Source organism: Cetorhinus maximus, chromosome 4, assembly GCF_964194155.1.
Source record: "Cetorhinus maximus chromosome 4, sCetMax3.hap1.1, whole genome shotgun sequence".
NCBI lineage: Eukaryota > Metazoa > Chordata > Chondrichthyes > Lamniformes > Cetorhinidae > Cetorhinus > Cetorhinus maximus.
The window spans coordinates 134,657,663-134,682,325 of NC_135882.1; the positions used below are offsets into that span (position 1 = coordinate 134,657,663).

General features: G+C 45.9%; 1 protein-coding gene across 1 annotated transcript in view; it reads right to left on the reverse strand.

Annotated features, from left to right (window-relative positions):
• Positions 1-285: 285 nt before the first annotated feature.
• Positions 286-24,663, reverse strand: part of tmie (transmembrane inner ear) — a 56,790-nt gene continuing 32,412 nt past the window's right edge. The window contains exon 4 of the mRNA XM_078541241.1: positions 286-446. Coding sequence (XP_078397367.1) covers positions 286-446 — 161 coding nt within the window. The remainder of the gene's footprint in view (positions 447-24,663) is intronic.

Consider the following 24,663-nt stretch of genomic DNA (forward strand, 5'->3'; position numbering starts at 1 on the left):
ACTCCCCATTTCATATACTGAGGAAAGTTTCTCAAGCCAGAAAAATTAATTTAAAAGATTTCCAGAATTCCACACCTAAATTTATATTACAATTGGACACCCATCACCAGCTAATATCCTTCAGTACAGCAGTTCCAAAGTTCCAGCATTCAAAGATTTCATTGTTTGATTTCATTTGATTGCCTCTGTCTATACTTATCCTTATGAAAAATCAGCATTACGGGATATAAGAGGGTTTCTTCACAAAAACTTATTTTTGAGAGAATCTTTGGATAGTTAGGAAACTCATCGCTCACCTCCTGGCATCTCTGTCAGCTCATTCAGTGGTGGAACATTATCCAAGGTGTTGGCATATTTCTTTGCAGCCTGACGCTGGGCGTAACGTGCTTCGATCTCCTTCTTTGTCCTGGGTATTCGGCACTTGAAGATGCAACACAGTACAATTACTGAAAAGAAGCAGAAGGATCTCATGACTATCTGGGCAAAGGAAATTGGTGATCCTTGAGCTGTAGTAGTCTCACCTCTGAATCAGGATGTTATGGGTTCAAGTCCCATTCCAGAGACAAGCACAAAATCTAGGCGGCCACTCCAGTGCAGTACTGAGGGAGTGCTGCACTATCAGGGTTGCTATGTCTTTCTGATGAGACCTTAAACCGAGGTCCTGTCTGCCTTCTCAGATGGACATAAAAGGTCCCATGGGGTAGGTTTTAAGGAGTGTCTAAAGGAATGAAAGTGAGTTAAAGAGGTGGGGAGGTGTAGGGAAGGAATTCCAGAGCTTAGGGCCTAGGCGACTGAAGGCACTAGCCACCAATGATGAAGCAATTACAACAGGAACCTGTCATGACCAAAAGATGTGCGCAATGGAATTAAAACTCAAAAGCATGTAGGGATACACAGACTTATGCATTTCCCATCTGAAAATCTGCCTTCCTACCTAAGTGAACCACCCCTAGAAATATCCAGGCTATTGGTCCATTATTTGTGGGAAGATGGGAAGGGGTGAGGCTACAAAGGGTCAAAGAACCTGGCACGGTCCGGTAAATGGAGGCCCTGCCGACCTTATTGGCAGGGCTTCATTAACATATTGTAGTTCTGTTTCCTGCCTTTAGCAGCTAGCCAAGTGGGAAGCCTGGGAAATGGGCTAGAGGGACTCTTGGGGAAGATCCTGGCAATCAGGAGATATGGGAGGAAAGTCAGCAGTTGGGAGGAGGGGAATAGGTTGGTAAACAAGATGGGGGGAGAAGGCTGGCGATTAGAGTTGGCTAGGATGATCAGCTATGGAACAAGATGGGAGAGGCCAAAGCCTCCTTGAGAAGCCTGGGGAAACCACTCAGCTCCTCCTGATCCACAAGGAATGCTGAAGCAGCCAATTAACTTGCAAAGCTGTCAACTCCTGCCTTCATTTCGCAATTAAGTTTCCTGACTCCTGGGAAGCACCAGTTAACTTTAAAATTGGGCTTCAGGTTACTCTGGAGGAGCCCAATTTAAATATGTTAATGAGCCCCCTGCTTCTCCAGGTCACTCGCACACCCCAAAATCTATTGCTCTAGAGGTTGGGGTTGAATTCTTTTTAGCCGCACCTCATCCTCTCCTTTCTGTCAAGGGAGGATATGATTGCTACAGAAAATAATAGCAGTTGGCCTCTGCTCATTCAAACAGATTAGGTAAGAGGGAACAGGCAGTGACTGTAATCTTTGCAGAAAGAGAGGTTTTTTTTTTGTTTCTTTTTAAATGAAGCTTTGAAGAATGCCAGCACAGCATAATAGATTGTCATTCCGTCTCACTGATCAGCCCAGACGTAATTACTGCAGGAAAAAAATCACAGTTGGCATTTCGCTGCTGTCTCAGAGATTGAGTGCAAGGAAGTGGTCAGTGCCTGAGGTCCTCATCACATGCACCTGCCTTAGAATCAGGCCAGGCCTTGTCCAGGTGACAGGACATTTGGGTCAAACACAAACACTCAATGACAGAACTCCGACTCTTCATCCCCTGGCACAGCAACAAGACTGACGGCAGCATGGGAACAGAGTGATGCTAATTATTGCCTCTCTACCTGCGGTTAGTCTGGGAGTCTGACATCTGGCACAGGGAGGATTTTAGCATTTTCAGGTGGGGACTACTTTTCACTAATTCCCTTAATTGAAAAGTCACAACTTTCCAAAAAAACATGTTTTCCTTCCTCTCATGTGAATTCATGTTGGCATTGTTCCCCTGGGTATGAGCAAAGGACTGAATAAAAACAAGTAAATCAAGAATATATGTCAAACAAGGAATTGGACTGCAACCAATTTTAACAATACCATTCGAGTGGGCTTTATCTCCTGTGGGCATTACATGACTTCTGTACTTAATCAGTTGTCCAAGCCCCCGGCTTCCAGATCATACTAGCTTTCATCTGGTTTCTTGTTTTCATAGCTCTATTGTGTAACATTGGGAGCCAAAAATTGCTACCAGCGTCCGAGTTTCTAGTTGCAGGAGTGTTGCTGGGGTCACCTTGAAGACAGGCAAGAAAACTTCAATTGACCCAGCACCCACAAACACTTTGGGGAGCATTTCTCCAGATTTCCACTATTTGTGCCAAAGTGCTTGCTGATTTCACTCCTAAATGGTTCATCTCTAATTCTGACATTATGCCCTCTTGTTCAGCATTCCTCCACCAGAGGAAATAGTTTCTCCATATGTACTCCTTTTAATTCTTTTATCACTTTAACTACATTAAGCAGATAACGTTTCTAAATTCACAGGAATGGAAGCCAAATTGATGCAACCTCTCAATTTAACTCTTTAATCTCTAGAATTTTTCTGTACCACTTCCAAGATCAAAATACATTTTGTTATGACCATTAGGCTTTATAAAATGGTTGTGTTTAAAACTGTCTCTATTAATTTAATGTAAAACAGAATGACTTCAAACGGGGGATGGTGTGAAGTTGTACTAAACTTTGCCTGGTGATAGGCCCATGTGATCAGGTTGTAAGGGGGATGGGAGCCCAGGTCAAAACCTATTGAAAGTCAGGTGCATGCTTTAACGTCTGGACACAACAGAAGAAGCAGTTAACCTTGCTTTGTGCAGACTTACAGACTTGCAGAATCAATCATACCTTGAGTTGGGGAAGAACACCCACAACAGGTGCTGCTATGCCAGGCAGAAGAAAAGGACTGCTTTTGGGGTAACACCAAATGGAGGGCTGGTGAGGATGGAACCTCTGTTCAAGGAAACAAGGATTGTGAAGAGTGAAGGACCAGGGAATCACTAGAGGGTACTTGGCAATGGGAAGTCCATTTGATTATGCTTAAGGGGTTCAGTAAAATGGATTTTGTTTAAAAAAATGCTGGAAGATGGGATCCTGTTACAGCCAGGAGGAATGGGATTTAATACTCAAGACTACTGTCATGACAGTATTGTAAATTGTGAAAACTGTATTTTAAAGATTACAATTTTAAAAATGGCCTGATTCAAATTGGACTCAGGTGAGTGTTACGATCCCAGCTGTTGTTACTACTGGACAAGTCAGATACCAAAGTAAAACCTGGCTTGATAAATCCTAACGTTTTCTTTTAGAAACGGTGGAGGTAAGATACTGGACAATTCACAGGAGTTTACTGGTGAATTTTTAACGAAAAGAATAAAACATTTATTAAGCAAGAAGAAACAAACTATGCTACACCAGACATAAAAGTTGGAAAGATCTCAATACAAAGACAATAAAATGATTCAAATCACACTATTCTTTTACCCTAGCAATATCTTTACAGACACATACAAAATCCTGAACGGCCTTGACAAGGTGGACATCGAAAGGATGGGAAGAATTTTCAGGTCTGCAAGTGGGGGCGGGGCCCGCACACCGACATGTAAAATGATGTGCAGTGATGTCAGGCGTGCGTCCTGACGTCACCGCGCGTCATTTAGATTTTCAGTTCGGCGGGCGCGCAGCTGAGTCGGCTGGAGGGGAACTTCCAGGTGGTGGTGTTCCCATCTATCTGCTGCCCTTGTCCTTCTAGGTGGTAGTGGTTATGGATTTGGAAGGTGCTGTCAAAGAGCCTTGGTGAATTCCTGCAGTGCACCTTGCAGACGGTACAAATTATGCTACTGCGCATCAGTGGTGGAGGGAGTGAATGTTTGTGAATATGGTGCCAATCAAGCAGACTGCTTTGTCCTGGTTGGTGTCAAGCTTCTTGAGTGTTGTGGCAGCTGCGCTCATTCAGGCAAGTGGGGAGTATTCCATCACACTCCTGACTTGTGCCTTGTAGATTGTGGACAGGCTTTGGGGAGTCAGGAGGTGAGTTACTCATTGCACTATTCCTAGCCTCTAGCCTGCTCTCATAGCCACAGTATTTATATGGCTAATCTAGTACAGTTTCTGGTCAATGGGAATCCCCAGGATGTTGATAGGGGGGGATTCAGTGATGGTAATGCCATTGAACATTAAGAGTTAGATTCTCTCTTGCTGGAGATGGTCATGCCTGACACTTGTGTGGCATGAATGTCACTTGCCACTTGTCAGCCTAAGCCTGGATATTGTCCAGGTCTTGCTGCATTTGGATAGGGACTGCTTTAGTGTCTGAGGAGTCGTGAACAGTGCTGAACATTGTGCAATCATCAGAGAACATCCCCACTTCTGACCTTATGATGGACGGAAGGTCATTGATGAAGCAGCTGAAGATGGTTGGGTCGAGGACACTACCCTGAGGAACTCCTGCAGTGATGTCCTGGAGCTGAGATGACTGACCTCCAACTACCACAACCATCTTTCGTTGTGCTAGAAATGACTCCAACCAGTGGAGAGTTTTCCCCATGATTCCCATTGACTTCAGTTTTGCTAGAGCTCCTTGATGCTACACTCGGTCAAACGCTGCCTTGATGTCATGGGCAGTCTCTCTCACCTCACCTCGGGAGTTCAGCTCTTATGTCCATGTTTGAATCAAGGCTGTAATGAGATCAGGAGCAGAGTGGCCCTGGCGGAACTCAAACTGGGTGTCAGTGAGCAGGTTATTGCTAAGCATGTAGCGCTTGATAGCACTATTGATGACCCCTTCCATTACTTTACTGGCTGTGTGAGATCCCTGAAGAGAGTAATCCGTTGATTACATGATGCAACGATGAGAGCTTGATATTGGAGGGAACTGAAGAATGACTTACCCTGGCAGATTGGATGAGATCATTCATCTTCTTCCTATACTGTTCTTTGATGATTGCATAATGTTCAGTACCATTCATGGATCCTCAGATACTAATGCAGTCCATATCCACATGTAGCAAGACATGGACAACATTTAGGTTTGGGCTGATGAATGGCAAGTAACATTTTCGCCACACAAGTGCCAGGCAATGACCATCTTCAACAAGAGAGAATCCAACCAACTCTCCTTGACATTAAATGGCATCACCTTCATCAACATCCTGGGGGTTACCGTTGAACAGAAACTGAACTGGACCAGCCATATAAATGTCGTGGCCAGAAGAGAAGCTCCGAGACTGGGAGTTCTGTGGTGAATAGCTCACCTCCAGAATCCCCAAAGCCTGACTGCCATCTACAAGGCACAAGACAGGAGTGTGATGGAATACTCCCCACTTGCCTGGATGAGTGCAGCTCCAACAACACTCAAGAAGCTAGACACCATCCAGGTCAAAGCAGCTGTCTTGATTGACACCCCTTCCACCACCTTAAATATTCACACCTTTCACCATCGATGCACAGTAGCAGCAGTGTGTACCATCTACAAGATGCACTGCAGGAATTCACCAAGGCTCCTTCGACAGCACCTTCCAAACCCACGACCTCTACCATCTAGAAGGACAGGGGCAGCAGATGCATGGAAACACCACCACTTGCAAGCCATGCACCATCCTGACTTGGAACTATATCACCATTCCTTCACTGTCGCTAGATCAAAATCCTGGAATTCCCTTTCCAGCAGCACTGCAGCGTACCTGCACCACATGGACTGCAACAGTTCAAGAAGGCAGCTCACCACCTCCTTCTCAAGGGCAATAAGGGATGGGAAATAAATGCTGGCTTAGCCAGTGATGCCCACATCCCATGAATGAATATAAAAACAAATAGCCAGCAAAGCCCATGTCCCATAAAAGAGTTTAAAAGCTTCTTTAATGCCTTCACATCCTTCCTAAAGTGTGGTGCCCAGAACTGGATGCAATATTCCATTTGAGGCAAAATTATTATTTTATACAAATTTAACATAACTTCCTTGCTCTTGTACACTATGCCCCTATTAATAAAGCTTAGGATACTGCATACTTGAGACTTTACTGCTCTCTCAAACTGCCACCTTCAATGATTTATGCACATATACACTCAGGTCCCTCTGCTCCTGCACCCTCTTTAGAATTGTACCCTTCATTTTATATTGTCTCCTGGTATTCTTCCTATCAAAATAAATCACTTCACATTTCTCAGCATTAAATTTCATCTGCCACTCGTTCACCCATTCCACCAATCTGTCTGTTTTCTGGAAGAAATTTAATTTGTATTCAAATAAGTTAATACTAACCATTTCCACTGTCTTGCAATGGAGCTTGTTCCAAAGCTTGACCACTTACTCAAATATTGTCCCGATATTATTCCGTTCAAAACCCACCCGCTTGCATAGTTAAAATCAGGCCTATTGTTTTCACACAAACACAGATTTCCAGCATCCGCAGTGTTTTCCTTTTATCATTGGGAAGAATTTTCCCGTCGGCAAGTGGGGGTGGGGCCCACTCGCCGACGCGTAAAATGACGTGTGGTGATGTCAGGCGGGTGTCCTGACGTCACCGTGCGTCATTTAGATTGTCAGTTCGGCGGGCTTGCAGCCCTGTCAACTGCGCGCCCGCCAAATGTCGAAGGCCTATTAAGGCCATTAAGAAAGTAATTAAAGTTGTTAAGAATGCTACCTGTCTAACCTTAAGGTTGGCGGGCAGGCGAAGAGCCCAGGCGGCCTTCACATTTTTTATGAAGCCTCATCCACTGGCGGGATGAGGTTGCATGAAGGGTTCATTAATTAAATAAATTTTTTTGAAAAAATGAATGGACATGTCCCAGCTCATGTGACAGTTTCACATGAGGAGACATGTCCTCAAAATTTTTTTTGACCTTTATTACATTTTTCAAGACTTAAACTAATCTCCCTGAGGCACCTCCGTGTCTCAGGGAGATTTCTGCTCTCTTTCATGCGCATGCGCGAAAGGGCACTGGCCCCGACTCAGGGAATCCGTCCCCCCCCCCGACCCGCAAAGGGAATGCTTACCGCTTCCGGCCGAGCGTCACGCTGGGCAGGCCTTAATTGGGCCCGGCCATGTAAAATGGCAGCGCGCACCAGATCAGGGGCGCCGATTGGGTTCACGCTGGCTCCTGCCTGCCCCAGCACAACCACCACCACCCCCCACCCCGACGGGGGGAAAATTCAGCCCATTGTTTTCACAGATTGGTTTTAAATTTACCCTGCTTCAAACATAGGCTGTGTCCCCTGGTTCTGCTGTCCTTGAAGAGTTGAAATAAAGCTCCAATTTCTTTTCCATTGGAAAAGCAGGCTGCCGATTCATTATCAACCATTTTTACCCTCAAAATCAAGAGTTGTTGCAATGAGCTAAGCCCTGGCACTCTATTTCCCCACATTTCTCTCATTGTTTCTCACATTTCTTACCTTTATTTCTCACCCTCAATATATCTATCTCCTTACTTCTTTCTCTCTGTGTTTTCTCACTACCAATTTTCCCACTAATCTGTCTGCATGCACTGCCATGGAAGTCAGTGCACAGGCTGTGTTTCCAGGTTAAATGCCCTACCTACACAGCTGCCCAAAAATAATTAAATGTCCCAAGCATTGAAAAACCTGGCTCCATGCAACAACATTTTACAGAGAACATTGCTCATTACCCTTCTCTCACCATTTATCCCTTTATCTCATCCATAGTCTGCCTCTCCCCTTCATTGTTCCTCCATCTGTTTCAAATCTAGTGATCTCTCACCATCTGTTGAAGATTTTTGACACCCCCCCTCCCCCCACCAGCTCCCACTTTCCCTTTTTACCTTTGTCCTAAAAAAGACATTTGTAAAATAATGTTAGATTAGGAGCTGGAGTGGCTCAGCGAGTAGCTCTCCTGCTTCTAAGCTAGAGGCTGTGGATTCAAGTCCCACTCCAGGACTTGTTGGCTATGAAAGTACCCAGCAGCTGGCGCAGGCAACCCAGTGTGTAACAGTGCTGGTCCCCAGCCTGGATAAATGCTTAGCGTTAGCGGCAGCAAGGGATATAAAACCACCCGCCACATCCAAAAACCTATACCTGATATGAAGGTGTGATCAACCACGTGTAAATGGGAAAAGAGGAAGGAGGATAATCTTACATTAAGAAAGGATACAATTATATTGACCCATTTACAACCTCTACTTTGACAGCCAATTAAGTACTTTTGAAATGTAGTCACTGCTATAATGTAGGAAATGCAGCAGTTATTTTGCGTGCAGCAATGTTTCACAAACAACAATGTGTTGATAATCAGATCAATTTAATTTTAGTCACGTTGGTTGAGGGATAAATGTTGACCAGGACACCAGGAAAACACCCCTATTCTTCTTTGAATAGTGCCATGGGATATTTTAATCCACCTGAGAGCCTCATCTAAAAGATGACACCTCCTGTTGTAATATGCCTTTAAGGGATATCAGCATGACATCACTAGTCTTAGGGTGGAATGTCCCAGATTTGCACAAAATACGGTAGTGGGCTGGAAAAAGGACGTTTTACCTGCGGGCCGCAATGGCAGGTTATCGTGCATTATCGTCCCATTCCGGGCGCATCCTGCCTCATCAATAATGCATTCCAGGGAAACACGCCAAATCGCTGGCAGGGCAGCCTCTGATTTGCCCGCCGTGCCTTCGCCTCAGGCCTTCAGTAATCCGGGCACCATATTTAAAGGGTGCCTTGCACAGAGCTGGCACTCTCTAAGGGGTCAGAAGTTGCTGCAAAGACATGGCTGTCAAAGGGAGGAAACATGCTGCTCCCAAATTTAGTGACGCCTCCGTCGGGTTCCTACCGGATGCAGTGGAGGCCCGCTGTGAATTCCTCTTCCCCCACTCTAGGTGTAGACCAGCAAGCAAGGTCACCAATCCAGCATGGGAGACGGTGCCAGTGGTGGTCAGTGCAAACGCCCTGCAAAAGAGGACAGCCACCCAGTGCCAAAAGAGGATGAGTGATCTCCTCCGTTCTGCCAGGGTAAGTCACTCTTCTCATCACTCTGAACTCACGCACACACAAACCCAACACACATGCACAGGGGTCTCACTCACTGCCAATTCAAACAACATCACCATTCACTCTCTCACACACCTTCATTATCCTCATCCATGGCACCACTCACCAGCCACACATGCCAGGCATACTTATCTTCTGGCAGGCAGGCATCCTGCTTACACTCTCTCCATCTGTTATCATGCAGGACAAGCTTACACACAACAAAGGGGAGAGATTGCAGACTGGTGGAAGAATGCCTGAAATAAAGGTCCCCACAGACTTTGAAAATAGAGACAACCAGCTGGCCATTGATGACTGGACCATTCCTGTGCTGACAGTGAGGTCAGCGGTGTTCTGCCAAGTGAGAATCCAGCAGTGCAACATTCATCAGTCAACAATGCTGTGAGTCAGTTCCCCTGTTCTGCAGTCCCCTGCCAAGCACTAATTACCTCTCTTTACTTTCACAGGCACATCTGGGAAACAGCTGAGGGAGTCCACAAGCCAGGTCCTTGACTCAAGCACTGAAGACAGCTTGGAAGAAGAATCCGATGACACCCTAATTGAAGACCCATCATAACACTCACCACAGCCTTCATCAGGGCAGAGACACACACCTTGGTGAGACTTACTTCTAGGGTAGACTTGGAGTCACAATCTGGTGAGCATATTGCATTGTCTGGTCCACAGCAGGCGGTGGAAGGGGGCTTCCCAGGTATCCAGCACTTGGAGAGCTGCCGGAGGCCAGAAATCAGCTGAGTCCGAGTTAGATGACGGGTCTCTGGACTTGGTCATACCTCAGTTGCTGAAGCTGCAAATGCAAGCTCAGGAACATCATGAAGGGGTGTCCGCTGCACTCCTCAGATTGCAAGGCATGATGGAGGAGTCCAGCCGCCTTCCGTCTGAGGTGATAGCGCCAACATGCCAACGCACCAAGGTCAACACTGGAAGGATGGCGGCCGCCATGGACACCTTGGTCCAGGATGTCGGTCCTGCGTTGCTGTGCGGGCAGAACTCCATCACTTACGCCGTATTTGGCTTCCAACAGTGTCAACATGAGAGAGGTGCAGGGTAGCACGATCTCACTCCAGCTACCCATTCTGTCAAGGAGTCAGCCAGGGGCCTTTGGGCATCCATAGGGTGGAGGAACAGGAGTTCCACATCCCCGGGCCATTCACCCAGGTGACTCCGGGAGTGTGCGGCCTATCTGAATCCCCTGTCCTTGTGGCTGCAGCAGCTCCAGCTTCGCAAGCCAAGGAGGGTGCCACTGTCACACAGCATGACCCCGAAAGCAGGCTGGGGCCCCCCAGGTCTCGATGATCCAGAGCACGCCCACCAAGGGCATCACAGACAGGACATAGCAGTCAGCAGGCAGCTTCCACCTCTGCTGTGAATGACGGGGGAGCACCAAGACATAGCGACAAGGTTCCGAAGGTTAAGAAGATGTTGCACAGCCTAGGCATGGGTGTTAATCACATGTACTTAATGTTCACTATTGTAAATAAACTCCCAAGAATGTCTCCTTGCCCATAGCTCCTTGTTCTGATGAGCAGTGTTCGTGTCACTCAGGTGTGAAACCTTTATTCCTGCACAAGATAAAGGCAGGGGTCTCAGTCCAGGGCCTATTTCCTGTGCAGTGTGTAACCTTCAGACCAAAGTGATGGGCTGGCTTTACACTAACTGGACATGTTACTGATACCTGCACCCTGACGTGCTTGTCATTGCTGCCAGAATGTCGTGGGGAGATGCCACTGAGTTCCGTCATTCTCTCTGTGCTCTCAGCACCTTTAAGGTGTGGCTGGCCCCATCTCTTCAGCATCTGTGACCAATGATGCTGTGCTCCTAAAGGAGTCAGGTGCTGAAGGCTGACAAAGGCAGCCAGATGCATTTAAAGTTTCATGGCTACATCACCATGATACGACCCTGATCACTGAGTGCAAGTGAGCTGCCCTCAACCAGACAGGAGTCAGACATTCACAGAAGCTATGTGAAGATCTATGGAGTGTCCTCACTGCATGTTGTCATCATCCTCCTGGAATCTAGCAACTATTAGAGCCTCCACTGCGTCTCCATGACATGAGCCTGAGCACTGAAGGTATGTGCGCTACCATCAGCCACACAGGAGTCAACTGTTCACAGATTAATTAATTAAGAAGGCTAATGGAATGCTATCCTTTATTAAAAGAGGAATTGAACATAAAAGTAAGGATGTTATGCTTCAATTATACAGGGCATTGGTGAGTTTGTGGTGGTTGGACGTCAGCTGAACATTTAGTGAGTGAAATTCCTTGCGGTTGACGTAGTTTACAGCTTGTTGCCAAGGAGATCTAAGCACCACATGACTGTAGTTGATGGCACCCTGCACTTGTGGAAAACCAGAGATCTGGGCAAATCCCAGCGCTCTTGCTTCATGGCTTCCCTGATCCTGGGCAAAATGCACAAAGTTCTGTGCCTTTGTGAAGATGGTGTCCATGGCATCCTGGATACACTTGTGGATTCCTGGAAGAAGCCACTGGTGTAAAAATGGAGCGCCGCAGTCACTTTCATGGCAAATGGCAGTGGAAACCTATGACCCTGTGGCGCCAAATCCTGCAGCAGGTGGCATATGTGACTGACCAGTTCCCTAGGCATGTGAAGTCTTTGACAACACTGGTTTTCGGTCATCTGCAGGAATGACAGGCGCCGTCTATAGGCCCTGGGTCTAGGAAGATGCTTACGAGCTTTGGATCTTCAGCTGCGTGCGCAGCTGCCCCTGCCACCTCTTCATTTTGAGGGAGGTGCTCTGCCCTTTGCTGATCCAGACACCTCCGCTGCTCTCTTCTTCTTCTTCTCTAGTCTCTGTCAGCCATGAGGCATACCGCTAAATCACCAGGCTCCATGATCCTGATGTTCTCCTCTTGCAGGATGCAAGACAGAGGCGCGTGGGTTAGCATGGGTGTACTAAGAATCTCTCTCTTGGCTAAATTTGCCCTTCACGCATGCAGGAGAGTGCTGGCTACTTGGATGGCCAGTGTGTAGTGCTGTCAGAAACCCCAGCCACCTCCCCCCACTCCACCTGACAGGTTGACAGCAGCTTTGCCCATTGGACTGCACGCTGTGCTCTCAGCTCAGGCACAGACATTCTCCTAACCCACACTGCAAAGCTGAGCTGTCAGCTTGAAGCATAATGGATACTGGTCCAAACCTTAATAAAGACATTGCAGGGGGCTGTGAGCCTCTCCGCCAGTGACTGCACCATGGCCACAGCTTGCCCAGTTGGCCAATTGCTCTGCTGTCCCCTAAAAAGCACATTAATTTGCAGTCTGCGTCCAAGGGGTGAAACGTTCTGGAGCATTTGGTGGCACTTTCGTGCTTTTGCATTGCTTGAGTGGGTAGAAAAGTTTCGGAGGCCCAGTTGCAAGCAAGTCAATGGAGCTGCAGCTGAATGGTCTCAGCTGTGGAAGAATGCTCACTTTTGATAAGCTTTTCCAAGTGCTTCCCTCAACCCCTTCCCCCCACCCTCTGGCATGTGCTTGAGTATTTCCTTCAGTCTGCTCTGCCTTGACCCCCAACCCCACTGCACCCCCTCACCACCACCCCCCCCACCAAGACCCACACCAGAGCCCTTGCCCAGGCATCGCACTGAAAGCCATCCGGGGAAAAAGCAACTTGCCTGTGCTCGCCACGAATGCGCGGTCCCTGTTTCTTGATCTCCTATGGGTGATGCTCACCAGGGCTGCGCAAGGTTGTGTGCACTCACCTCTGAGTTCCCCTCGACATTCAGCTCACCAGGTGCATGCCTTTTAAAGGCAGTAGTGAAGCACGCCACTTTGAAGTCACGCTGACGTGGCGGTAAATTTGACATGGGGGATAATTCCAGCAAGCAGGGCTTATAGTTACCTGCAAATGTATTAACATGACATCGCCGGTGTCCAGCAGCGGGAAACACTGGGTGGAGCAGACAATCACAAACTGGTTTCACAATGGCGTAAAGTCAACTTTTGACCTCGCATCATATTGTCCACCTTCCCTGCCATCACACCCGACGTCAACAGGGCCAGCAAATTCCAGCTTTAGGTTCACTTTTGCTTTGAGCAGTGCACACAAGTAGCTCTGATGCCTTCAAGCTTTATACCTATGTATAACTGATCTCGTGCCTAGTCTTAATAAATGAACCCACAACATGTTTACCCAATGCCTTGTGTCTTGTAGGGTAAATAAGTCCAAGGTATTTTATCATATAATAACACAACGTATCCAACAGTGCACCTGTATCTCGGTACTGCAATGGAGTGTGATTTTAGATTTTCCATTAATGCTAAAGTCTCTGAAGTGGGATTTGAACCCACAAATGACTCTGAGGCAAGCGTGATGACTTTCAGAATCTCCCATTCCACTCTTACTTTTTGGAATTTCATCCATCATATCCTCCATGCTTACCTTTCAGTTCATATGCTTTTTATAGTGTTTCCACATCTGTCATATACAGTCACTGCCTCACTGATTCGAACAGGCCTGTGCTAACAGCTTACATTGCCTCCGTACATTGCAGCTAAACCTTCCATTTTCATCTATTGCTACAGTTGTCAACAGTGGCAAAATCCAAGCTGAGAGATTTTCTGCTGGAAGCCAGATAACCTGAGGTGGTGATCCACAATGAAACAGCAGCGTGTCTGAAACTGACAATTCTGTCTTCAGGGTGGAAAGGGACTGCTCATTGACAATGATATATTCTCTTCTCCTTTCTCCCCTCCTCTTATTCTCCACCATTCTCGCTGTCTCTCTTCCTCCCATTTTTTTGCATTCCCTTTTTCTCCACCGCTAGCAAACCTGGTCCTGGGATTTACTAGTATTTTCTTTCTCAGAGTGCAGAGGATCTCAGGATATCTTCTATTAAAACTATGGGACCAACTAGAGCAATACTGCTATTGAACTAACACTTTGGGAGCTTGGGCTTTTCATCTTCCTGACTTGTTTCTCATGCTTTTCTTGTTCAGGGACCATTTTAACTCTTCACCCCAGGATATGCACCTTCTTTTGTCCTGTCAATGTCTGCAGGGTCAAAAGAAAGATCCTTCATATTACCTCACTAATCTCATTGAGCAGTTTCAGGTTTTCTCCTATCTGAAACCATGTAACCTGTGTATTCTCTTTCCTGATACCTGCTGTACATCTCCAGTATTTGTTTTCCTTTTTATTCTAGGCATCTCAGCTCTTTGTACCTCAGCACGTGCCATAGGCTAGCAATTATCTGCACTAAGACTGATCTTGTTGATCCTCCCAGCACTCATGACTCCAGTCAGATTAAGACTTCAGCTTTCTCTCTTGAGTGTAATTACCTAATTATGCACTGTGGGAGACAGGGCTTTTTCTTCTTTACAACATGCCCAGTAATATATATTGGACATCAATTTTCAGATAAAAAGCAGATAATCATAGAGGTCGAGTGCGAGGATGCAATTTCTTTGCTTTCTTTCAGATTTTTCAATATTTTCTTGTCACCTATCACTTCTGAAATCTTTTAGCTACTCAAACTGGCTGACTGGATTTCCCAGGCCTGTGGAAATCTGGCAGCTAAAAGGAGGTGAGGACTGCTACATGCAACATGTAAAAAGAGTATTTCCAGCTCAGGATTGAATGCGCTATCCCACTATGCACCTCCCACCCTCCCCCCCTCCCCTAGGACTTCCCAGGCAAACCTGCTAACCTCCCCAGTGACCACACTCCCCCACCTTGTCATGACCATTTTACACTGCCGTTTGATTTCTTCCTACCCTGGCCCATGTCTTCCACAGACCACAGTCTGTGGTCTTTTCGCCACCTCGCTCCCACATGCCACTCCTGCATGTCCTCCATGGGCCTTGGTGATCTTCCGCCCTCTTCCCCCGATCTCCTCAACCCTTTCCATGATCTCTCCCTGGATGTCCGTCATCCTTCCATGATGACCCCCCATCAGCTCCCCATATCTCCCAGTCCCATCCATCAACATCCCTTTGAGCCCCTGTTATGTTCCTTCTGTCGGGTCGCTTTGCTTAGTGAGCACAGCTTCATGCCTATCTACTGGTGAGTGAGTTGGTAAACAAGATACTGCAGACGCAGAGACCAATGTAAGATGAAGCACATGCTGGTTATTAACACAAGTAACAGAGCACTAACACATGTGTGCTTCTCAAACCAGACCCTATTCTAAACTACTGATTAATATTGTAGCCCGCGCTACACAGCAATTGGGTAATACAATCATTTGGTCAGTCAGCTCACATTCTCTTAAAGGTGTATTGCACCTCAGATTACCACAGTCTCGTTCTCTCTTGAGACCCCCACCCACCCCACATCGATGTTTCCCCTTGAACCCTGATCTCTCCTGCTTCTCCCCCACTGATGTTCCCCTCTAACTTCTGATCTCTCCTAAGGATCTGATGTCCCCCAAACTCTGACCTTTCCCAAGTGATGCCACTGATTTCCCACTGACCCCTGACCTCTCCAGGCTCCCCATAGCCCGCCACCAAGCCCCTCTCTCCGAGTATCCACTGAAGTTCCAACTCAAACTCGATCTCTCCCAGTGTCCAAACCAATATTCTCCTGATCCCAATCTCTTCTAGCCCCCATCCATTGTTGTCACCCCCCCAATCCTGATTTCTCCACACTTCCCCTGCCCTGTGTTCCCCCTCTGACCTTTGATCTCTTCTGATGCTTGATCTCTCCCTCGCTTCTCTGCTTTCTGGCTGCTGTCTGGTGCTGAATGCTGACCCCCAAATCCCCTCACCCGCTACAGCCTGCCAGCCTTTCAATCTGGCCTGGAAACAGGTTCTTCGTAAATCCTGCATTAAACTCGCAGGACCATTCTTCCAAGTTTCTCGACTACTAAACTGCCTCCTCCTCTGAAGTCGTCACCACTTCATGGTTAATATCTAGGCCCTTAACTCTGTTTCTAACTCCACATGTGCTTCCTGACCTGCTGAGTATTCCCGGCAATTTCTCATTTTATTTCAGATTTCCAGCATGGTATTTCGCTCTGCTATCTTAATCTACAGCTGTCAACATGGGACAAAATCTGAATTGAGAGGTTTTCCATTGGGAACCGGATAACCTAAGATAGTGATCAAAACAAAACATGAGCATATCTTAAACCAATAATTCTGTCTGCTGTCGGGCAGGGTGCTGGTCACTGACAGAGATACATTCTCTTCCTGTTTTTCCTTTCCTCTTATTTTCCACCGTTCTCTCTTTCTCCCAGTTTTTGCATTCCCTTTTTTTTCCAACTGCCAGCATGCTGGCCCTAAGATTTACAAGTACATTTTTTCTTTGGGTGCAGCTATGGATCTTGGGATATCCTCTATTAAAACTATGGAACCAGTCTCAGCAGTGCTGCAATTGAATGAAAACTTTGGCTGCTATGCCTTTCCTCTTCCTTTACTGTTTCTTTATTTCCCATGCTTTTCTTGTACATAGATTCTTTTCATCCTTCGCTCCAGTATAAACACGTTCTTTGGGCCTGTCAATATCTGCTGGTTTTCAGTAAAGATCTTTCATGTCACCTGACTATTTTTATTTATGTTTTTATTATTATTATTTTTTATTATTCAGATTCTTTCACCCATTAACTTTCCCTCCATTCTGCCTCCCCCTTTCCCTCTATTAAGCCAACTTGACTAAAGTCCTCTCAGTCATCAGTTCCGATGAAGGGAATATACCTCAAACCTTAATTAACTCTTCCACGAATTGGATTTTTATCCATTCAAAGATTCAAAGCATTGCTGACAAGGCTGTCATTTATTGCGCATCCCTAGTTGCCCTTGAGAATGTGCTGAAGGGCCTTCATGAATCGCTGCAGTCCGTGTGGCGTAGGTACACCCAGAGCGCTGTTAGGGAAGGAGGTCCCAGATTTTGACCTAACAACAGTGAAGGAATGACAATATAGTTCCAATTCAGGATGTTATGTGACTCAGAGGTGATGATATTCCAATGTGCCTGCTTTCCTTGTCCTAGGCAGTAGAAGTCACAGATTTAGGATGTGCTGCTGAAGGCAATTTGGAGAGTTGCTGCAGTGCAGCCATTGTGCACCGATGGTTGAGGGAGTGGATGGTTTGGCTAAACTTTACCAAATTTCACAGAATTTAAGTATAAGGGTCACTTTTACAAATGAAGAATGATAGGAAATACAGGATGAACTTTTTTTACTAAGACAATTAAGATCATGTCAACAAATATTCAAGGTGATTAGAAATAGACCATGAGAACACTGGACTGATGTTTTTCTCCTGTCTGAAATTTTTACCTTCTAACCTTTGTTATCTCTTTATTAATACCAGCTGACCAGATGTCTATCTCCAGCACCTTTTTCTATTCTAGGCATTGCACCTCCAGTATTACAAATGCGAGATTTTATAAGATGGTTATGTTTTAAACGGTCTCCTTTAATTTAAGGTGAAACAGAATGTTCTCTATAGAGGATGTTGTGATCATACTAATTCTGCTCAAAGAAAGGCCCATGTGACCTGCAACCAAAACCTATGAAAAATCAAGTACAAGTTTTCACGCCTTGACACAAAAGAGGGGCAGCTGGTTTTTCTGGACAAAGACACACAGACTGAGAGACCCAGAGAGAGAGATAGAAACAGCTGCTGCTGTGAAAGGCAGAGGGAAAGGCTGTGTTTTTGTGGTAGCCACCAAGCAGGATGCTGGTTGCAACTGGTTTCTCTATTCGAAGAGCCGGGACTTGTGGAGCTTTAAGGAACAAGGAGTCGATGAATTGGACCTTGCTTCTGAAAGTCGGTTCAGGGATACTCAGGAGACTGGGTCAAACAACATTCAAACTCATCTGCCATTAATGCAGCATCTCTTCTCTTAGAAACTTTATGGTCTTCCAGGTGGGACTGTTTTCCCAAGGGGACACTATTTTTAAATTCTTCCACTGGCATCAATTCACTAAGGTTTTCAAAGTCTTTCAACCTTCATCAACTCATACCACATATCAAATATAATTCCTTGTCTCTAGCAAATCCCACAAAAGCCTGACTCTGTTTCTTCCTTAAATTTCTAGATTTCTGTCTGTAAGCCTCCAGCACTAACACATAGGCATTGAGAACAACAGTTTTCACTGTAGCATAGTCATCAGGCTGTATGTCTGAAAGAGATGAGTATACTTCAAAAGCCTTCCCATGAACACATTCCACAATAAAATAGTCCAGCTTTCTTTTGGCCATTGCAGTTTTGTAGAAATTTCCTCAAATGACACAAAATAAATTTCAACTTCTCCATCACTGTACACAAGGCAAATATTCCTCACCAAATCAAAACCAGGAGTTAAATCTAAATCACCCTCAAGTTTTCCTGCCACCTCTGTTCATATAATCTATGCCTTTCTCTGTCCAGTTTGAATTTTCTTTCTAAGTTTTCTCATTCTAGCTTTTCACTTTCTCTCTCTTTGCAACTGTCTGTCTTCTCCCTTTACTTCCCTTTGGAATTCTAATTCAAATTTTCACATTTCTCTTTCCTTATTAAGTTTTTGCCTTTCTGACTTCAATTCCAGTTGTTTCATTTGTGATTGAATTCTAGCTAACTCAACTTGAGTGCTATTGGGACCACCCTTATCCTCCTCAAGTTTCAAGTGCTGAGCCAATACTTCAACAATCTCTGCCTTTTTAGCCCCTACTTTCAAATCAACTTCTAATTTCTCTGCCACAGCCTTCAAATTAACCTTTATTAGCTGTTCTAAGGCATTAACAGAGAGGTAATCTCTTTCTAGAAACGCATGAGCCTTGAATGTAGCCATGTTGATTTTTCACTGAATACAGCAAAAGATGGTCTGGACGCTAAGGATGATTCATGGGTACTGGCATTTAAAGGCTGAATGCTGAAAATTAAAAAGCAGACTGTAACATGGTAAGATTGCACTGTACTCCTCCAGAAATTACTGCCCCAGTGGGTAAAGTCATTAGCAAACCTGTAGGTTCTCCTGTATTCACTAGTCGAGTTGAAAGTGTGCAGGAAATTATGGAAGTTTTCTGTTTAAAGGTGAAATGTTCTCATTCTTGTCTGGTGAGGCAGGAAAGCAATTAGTTATTCTTAGAGATATTGGATCAGCCTAGTCGCTGATGTTGGCAGGTGACAGGACATTTCCTCCAGAAAATTTGCTACATAAAAATGTACTGATACAGGGTATTGATGGGAACTGTTTACTTATTCTTTTGTACAGAGTTCATTTAAAATGTTGTTTAATTAATGGTCCTGTAATTGTGCCTAATTTTCTCACTTATGGTGTAGATTTGTTTTTATTAGAAAATGACTTGACTGGGGTATTGCCATCTCCAGAACAACCTATTGAGGCTGCAGGGAACTGAAGTTGTACCAGAAAAAATCAAGTGACGTACAAATATCCATGATTTTCTGTCCATGCTGTGAAAATTAATGTTTCAACTAAAGATGTGTTCAAAGAGTCAGAAACTCAAATTGCTTATGTTAAAAGGACATCGGAACATCAGACGGAAAAGAACAAGTTAAAAGGTAGTTGGAGACGTGCAGGCAAAACCTGAGCAAGGTGTGATAAAGCAGACAGCAGCAGAACTTAAAACTACTGATGCAACAAAGGAAAAAAATACTTTGAAGAATGGCCCAGCCACAGTCAATACTGACACCAGAGCTGCGAGGAAAGATACATGTTATAGTATGATTTTATCATAATAAAACATGTCAAGGTGCTCCACAGGAGTGTTATGAAGCAACATTTGACACCAAGTTATATTATTATTATAGGAAAGACAGCCAGAACCTTGGTCAAAGAGGTAGATTTTAAGAAATATCTTAAAGGAAGAAACAAAGGTAGAGAGGAGGGGAGGGTTACAGTGGGAATTCCAGAACTTCAGGCCTAGGCAGCTGAAAGCATGGCGACCAATGGTGGAGCAGTTAAAATCAGGAACACTCGAGACTAGAATTCGATGAGTGCAGATATCCCATAGGATTGCAGGGCTGGAAGAGATTACAGAAACAGAGCTGGGCGAGGCCATGAAGGGACTTGAAACATGCCTTAAAACATTGAATCATGTGTGGTTCTTTCCATCAGTTGCTGGGAAATTCACCTCTATTTTTAAAAGTTATTGGTCTCTATGTAGATCATGACACGAGCTATACCTCAACACTGTGCCTTGGGTTGGTAATTTATCTGCACTAATCCTGATCTTGTTGATCCTTCCAGCATTCATATCCCAGTCAAGTTAAGACTCAGCATGTTCTCATCTTGAGTATAATTACCCAATTGCACACTTTGGAAGATTTTTTTTTCATTAATTAAGTCCAGTAACTCGCTGAGCATTAATTTTCAGAAAAAAATGGGAGATAATCACGGAAGTTAAGAACTAGAATGGTTCCCACTCATTTGTAATTGTTTTGCTTTCTTTTGGACTTTTTCCATTTTACTCATTAACAATCATTTCTCAAATCTTTTAACCAGCCAAACCAACAGTAAGCACTTGCCATATGAGCTCACGTCTGGGGACTGACCTTCAGGTTACAACAACAAGACTTTGTATTAATATAGTGCCTTCAACATAACAAAACATGTCAAGGTGCTTCACAAGAACATTATGAAGTAAAATTTGACACCAAGGGCAAAATCGTCCCAGAATTGCACTAGTGGGTGAGAAAAACAATGTTTTTCCTGCTGGCAACAATGGCGGGTTTTCACGCCGTATCATCCGCTTCCCACCTCACTAATGTGCAGCCACAGGAAACACGCTGTCTTGCTGCTGGGCAGCCTCTGAATCACCCACCACAATGTTACCTCACTGTTTCCTCACTGCGGCTGCCATATCTAAACTGCAGTCGCGCACAGTGTTCTTAATGCTTGCAGCCCAAGACTGCTCCATTGAAGACATGGCCCTGAAAGCCAAGAATACTTCAGTGGCCTGTCACTGGAATGTCTTTTGGAAGCCCACCGTGATGTCCTCCACCCCCACTCTGGCTGGAGGAAGTCCAGCAATCTCATCACTTCGGCTTGGGAGGCGGTGGCAGTGGTGGTCAGTGCCAATGCTGCATCGAAGATGTTGGTCATCAGTGCAGAAAGAGGATGAATGATCTCATCTGTGCCGCCAGGGTAAGTCAACCATCTCATCACTCTAAGCTCACACACTCACAAGCCCATCACACATTCGCTGGCATCTCACTCACTGCCAGCTCAAGGGACATCATACATACCCTCATATCTCCACCTAGCCTCATCTCCTCTGGAGACTGCCTCCTCAGCCCTCACCATCTTGAGGCCACTTGCACAGATCAACCTGTGCACCCACACACACCCTGGGATAGCCCCCTTCCCCATTACACCCCTCATCCTGCAGCCTCTCCCTTTGCCTGAGGCCACTTCTCCCCCTTCCCCAAGCAAGCCCTAGCATTGCAGCTGTTGAAAAGCCGCCCTGCCTTACTGCTGGTCTGGTGGGTACAGACCTGCCTGTGAGTCCCCCTAAAAGTGATGTGGTGCTGCCTGTGAAGCCTGGTGCTGATGACTGCGAGTGCTGCCCAAAGCAAGGTAGGCAAAAAAAAACCAAAGTCCTGAGTGAAGTGCAGCCCGCCAGGTGCATGTTGTTTATGTACAGTCGAGAAACACATTGGCGTACAATCACAGTGACGTGCCCGGGTGATCCAGCGTGGAGGGATGATTTCAGCCTACAGGGCTTATAATGAGATGTGAAAGTATTGAAATTAGGATCCTGATGTGCGGCAGCAGGAAACGCAGCCGGCCATTGACGGGCGGAGCGGATGATCACAAACTGGTTTTACGACTATATGAAACTGATTTTTGCAATCTCCCGTTTTTTTCTGCTTCCCCCTGCTATGATGTCTGCCACAAACTGGAGCGGACGATTCCGCCCTAAGCCACTTACAGCAATAATAAGAAAGACAGCCAGAGCTTTGGACAAAGAGGTGGATTTTTAAAAATGCCTCAAAGGAACAAAAGGAGCAAAAGAGGAAGGAAGAGTTAGGGAAGGAATTCTAGAACTTAGGGCCTAGGCAGCTGAAGGCATGGCCACCAATGGTGAAGGAATTAAAATCAGGAACACTCAAGAGGCTAGTATTTGCTAATCACAGATATCACAGAGGATTGTGCATCTGGAGGAGATTACAGCCACAGAATTGGGCAAGGCCATGGATTTGAAACCAAGGATGAGAATTTTAGAATTGAGGCATTGCTTGACCTGGAATCAGTGTAGCTCAGTGAGCAGACAGATGATAGGTGAATGGGACGCGGAGTGAGTAAAAATTTGGACGGTAGAGTTTTGGATGATCTCAAGGTTAATATCAGTAAGAGTTCTGAGTTTGACAGTACAGAGATTGGCTGGACCGATGAGCTAGATGGGACAAAAAACCTCCCTCACCTGGACTTCACTTCATGGGACATTAAAAATGGCGTCCTGCCTAAAAATAGATAGCATAGTGCAAAGTAAACTGTGAAGTGCTTTGAGATGCAAAAATGTGCCAAGTAAAGAAAGGCCCTTATCTAGATTGTTTGTACATTTGTTAAAATAAAAACAGAGAATGCTGGAAGTACTCATTGACTTGTAATGTTGGGTGAAATTTAATACCCCCCTCTGGAGTGGGATGGGAGGCGGGCTGTAGATGCTTAATTGGATAGGAGGGCATGGGGGTGAGCCAATCCTCTCATGTTCCCGAATCACCCTGATTGTGTTGGAGTGGGAAGGTCAAGGTTGGTCTTCTCTATGCTAATTGTGGCCATTAGGTATTCAGGTATATCCTGGCGGGCCTGATTCTGGGCTGGGGGAGTGGGGGAGCCCCTGCTCAGGCCCCCTGTGCACAATGGGGGGCCCCACTGGCAGCAAGGGCCACCCTGTAGGAAGACTCCCAACTGGTCTCCATACCAACTTCCCTTCTACTGCATCTCTGGGGCCTGCCTGACTGCCTCCAATAAGGCTGCCCCACTTACCTGGGTTCCAGGGCCTCCATGATTGCGCCTCGTCTCATGCCTCCTGCAGTCCCAGTAATGGCCACTGCTCCACAGTGGCGCTGTTGGGTCTGAAGAGTTGCCAGCCCTCTGAATCGCTGGCAGATCTTGAAGATCCTGAGAGCCCTGATGGCAGATAGGTAAGTGCTTGATTGGGATTTAGTCACTTTGGGGATTCCAAAAATGGCCCCAGTGGGGTTGCCACCAGCTCTCCGGCTGGGGGATGGGGCCACCCCCATGGCCATTAAATTCTGCCTGTTAACTCTGTTTCTCTCTCCACAGATGCTACCAGACCTGCTGAGTATTTTCAACATTTTCTGTTATTGTTTCGGATTTCCAGCATCTGCAGCATTTTGCTTTCTTATATTTTTACAATCCTTGCCTGAATCTTCCTCCACTTGTGATAAAGCTCCAACTATTCCCGCTGAAGAGGCATTTACAAACGAATTACACTGATGCTCCGCTTACACACTGATACTCTCCGACAGTCATAGCGCCATGGAAGCCATCCCGTTTATATCTTGTGGCAGGTTTGTCACATCGGGGCAGTGGGAAAATAACAACACATGGACGCTGTGTTAAACTGACAGCCCGTGAACTTGTTTCTGTCTAGGGAACATTCAGACAGATCAGTGAGAAACTGGGGTGGATTTTAATTTGGAACTGGTTTCCGGTGAGAAACCGCTCCTGCAACTTAATCTTCAGACCGTCAGACGGAGCAGGAGGCCGTTATTTTAATTACTGCCTGTCTACTTCCTGTCCAGCTAGAGGGCCATGGTGGCTGCTAGCAGCTGAGTGTCAGAGGCCTTTGGTCACCTGCTGAATTCCAGGTTGTAGGGAAAGGGTTTTGGGAAGGTCTAAGATTGGAGGAGATTCTGGAGCAGGACATGGCCATGTCTTTCATACATGGCCTCTGGGACAGATTCTACTCCTCCTGGCCCTGCAAAGGAAGGACTCACCCATCAGAGGGCCGGGCTTTCTCTGACTTCAGACTAGTTACAGACCTGCTTCTGTCTGGCACGCATACCATGGCAACATCGCAACTCAGGCTCTTTTTAAAACATACATCGAATTCCTGTTGATCCCATTGACATAAATTTACCTGCTTAAGGTGGCTGCCTCAACTGCCTGCAAAATCTTACAAGTTACTATTTGAAATGGTTGGGATTTGCGCGAGTAGGGTTAAAATTGGCCCTGGTATCATTGACCCCTCCGAACTGATTGGCCCAGTCAAGATGATGGCCTCTGCTTCTGGTGGCAATGTGGATGCCACCTCCTAGAGCCAGTAGCAGCACTGCTGCTTTGTCTTGCTGGGGCCTGCCTGATTGGCCCCAACAAGGCTTCCCCGCTTAATTGGCTCATGTCTCATGTTTTCAGGTAAAGAGGACGCCATTTAGGAGGTGAAGTATCTGCAAAGAGAGATACATCATCAGAAGGAGAGAAAGAGGGAGTGAGGCAAAGTGACTTGGGCAGAGAATTCCAGAGTGATGGTGACTGAAGAA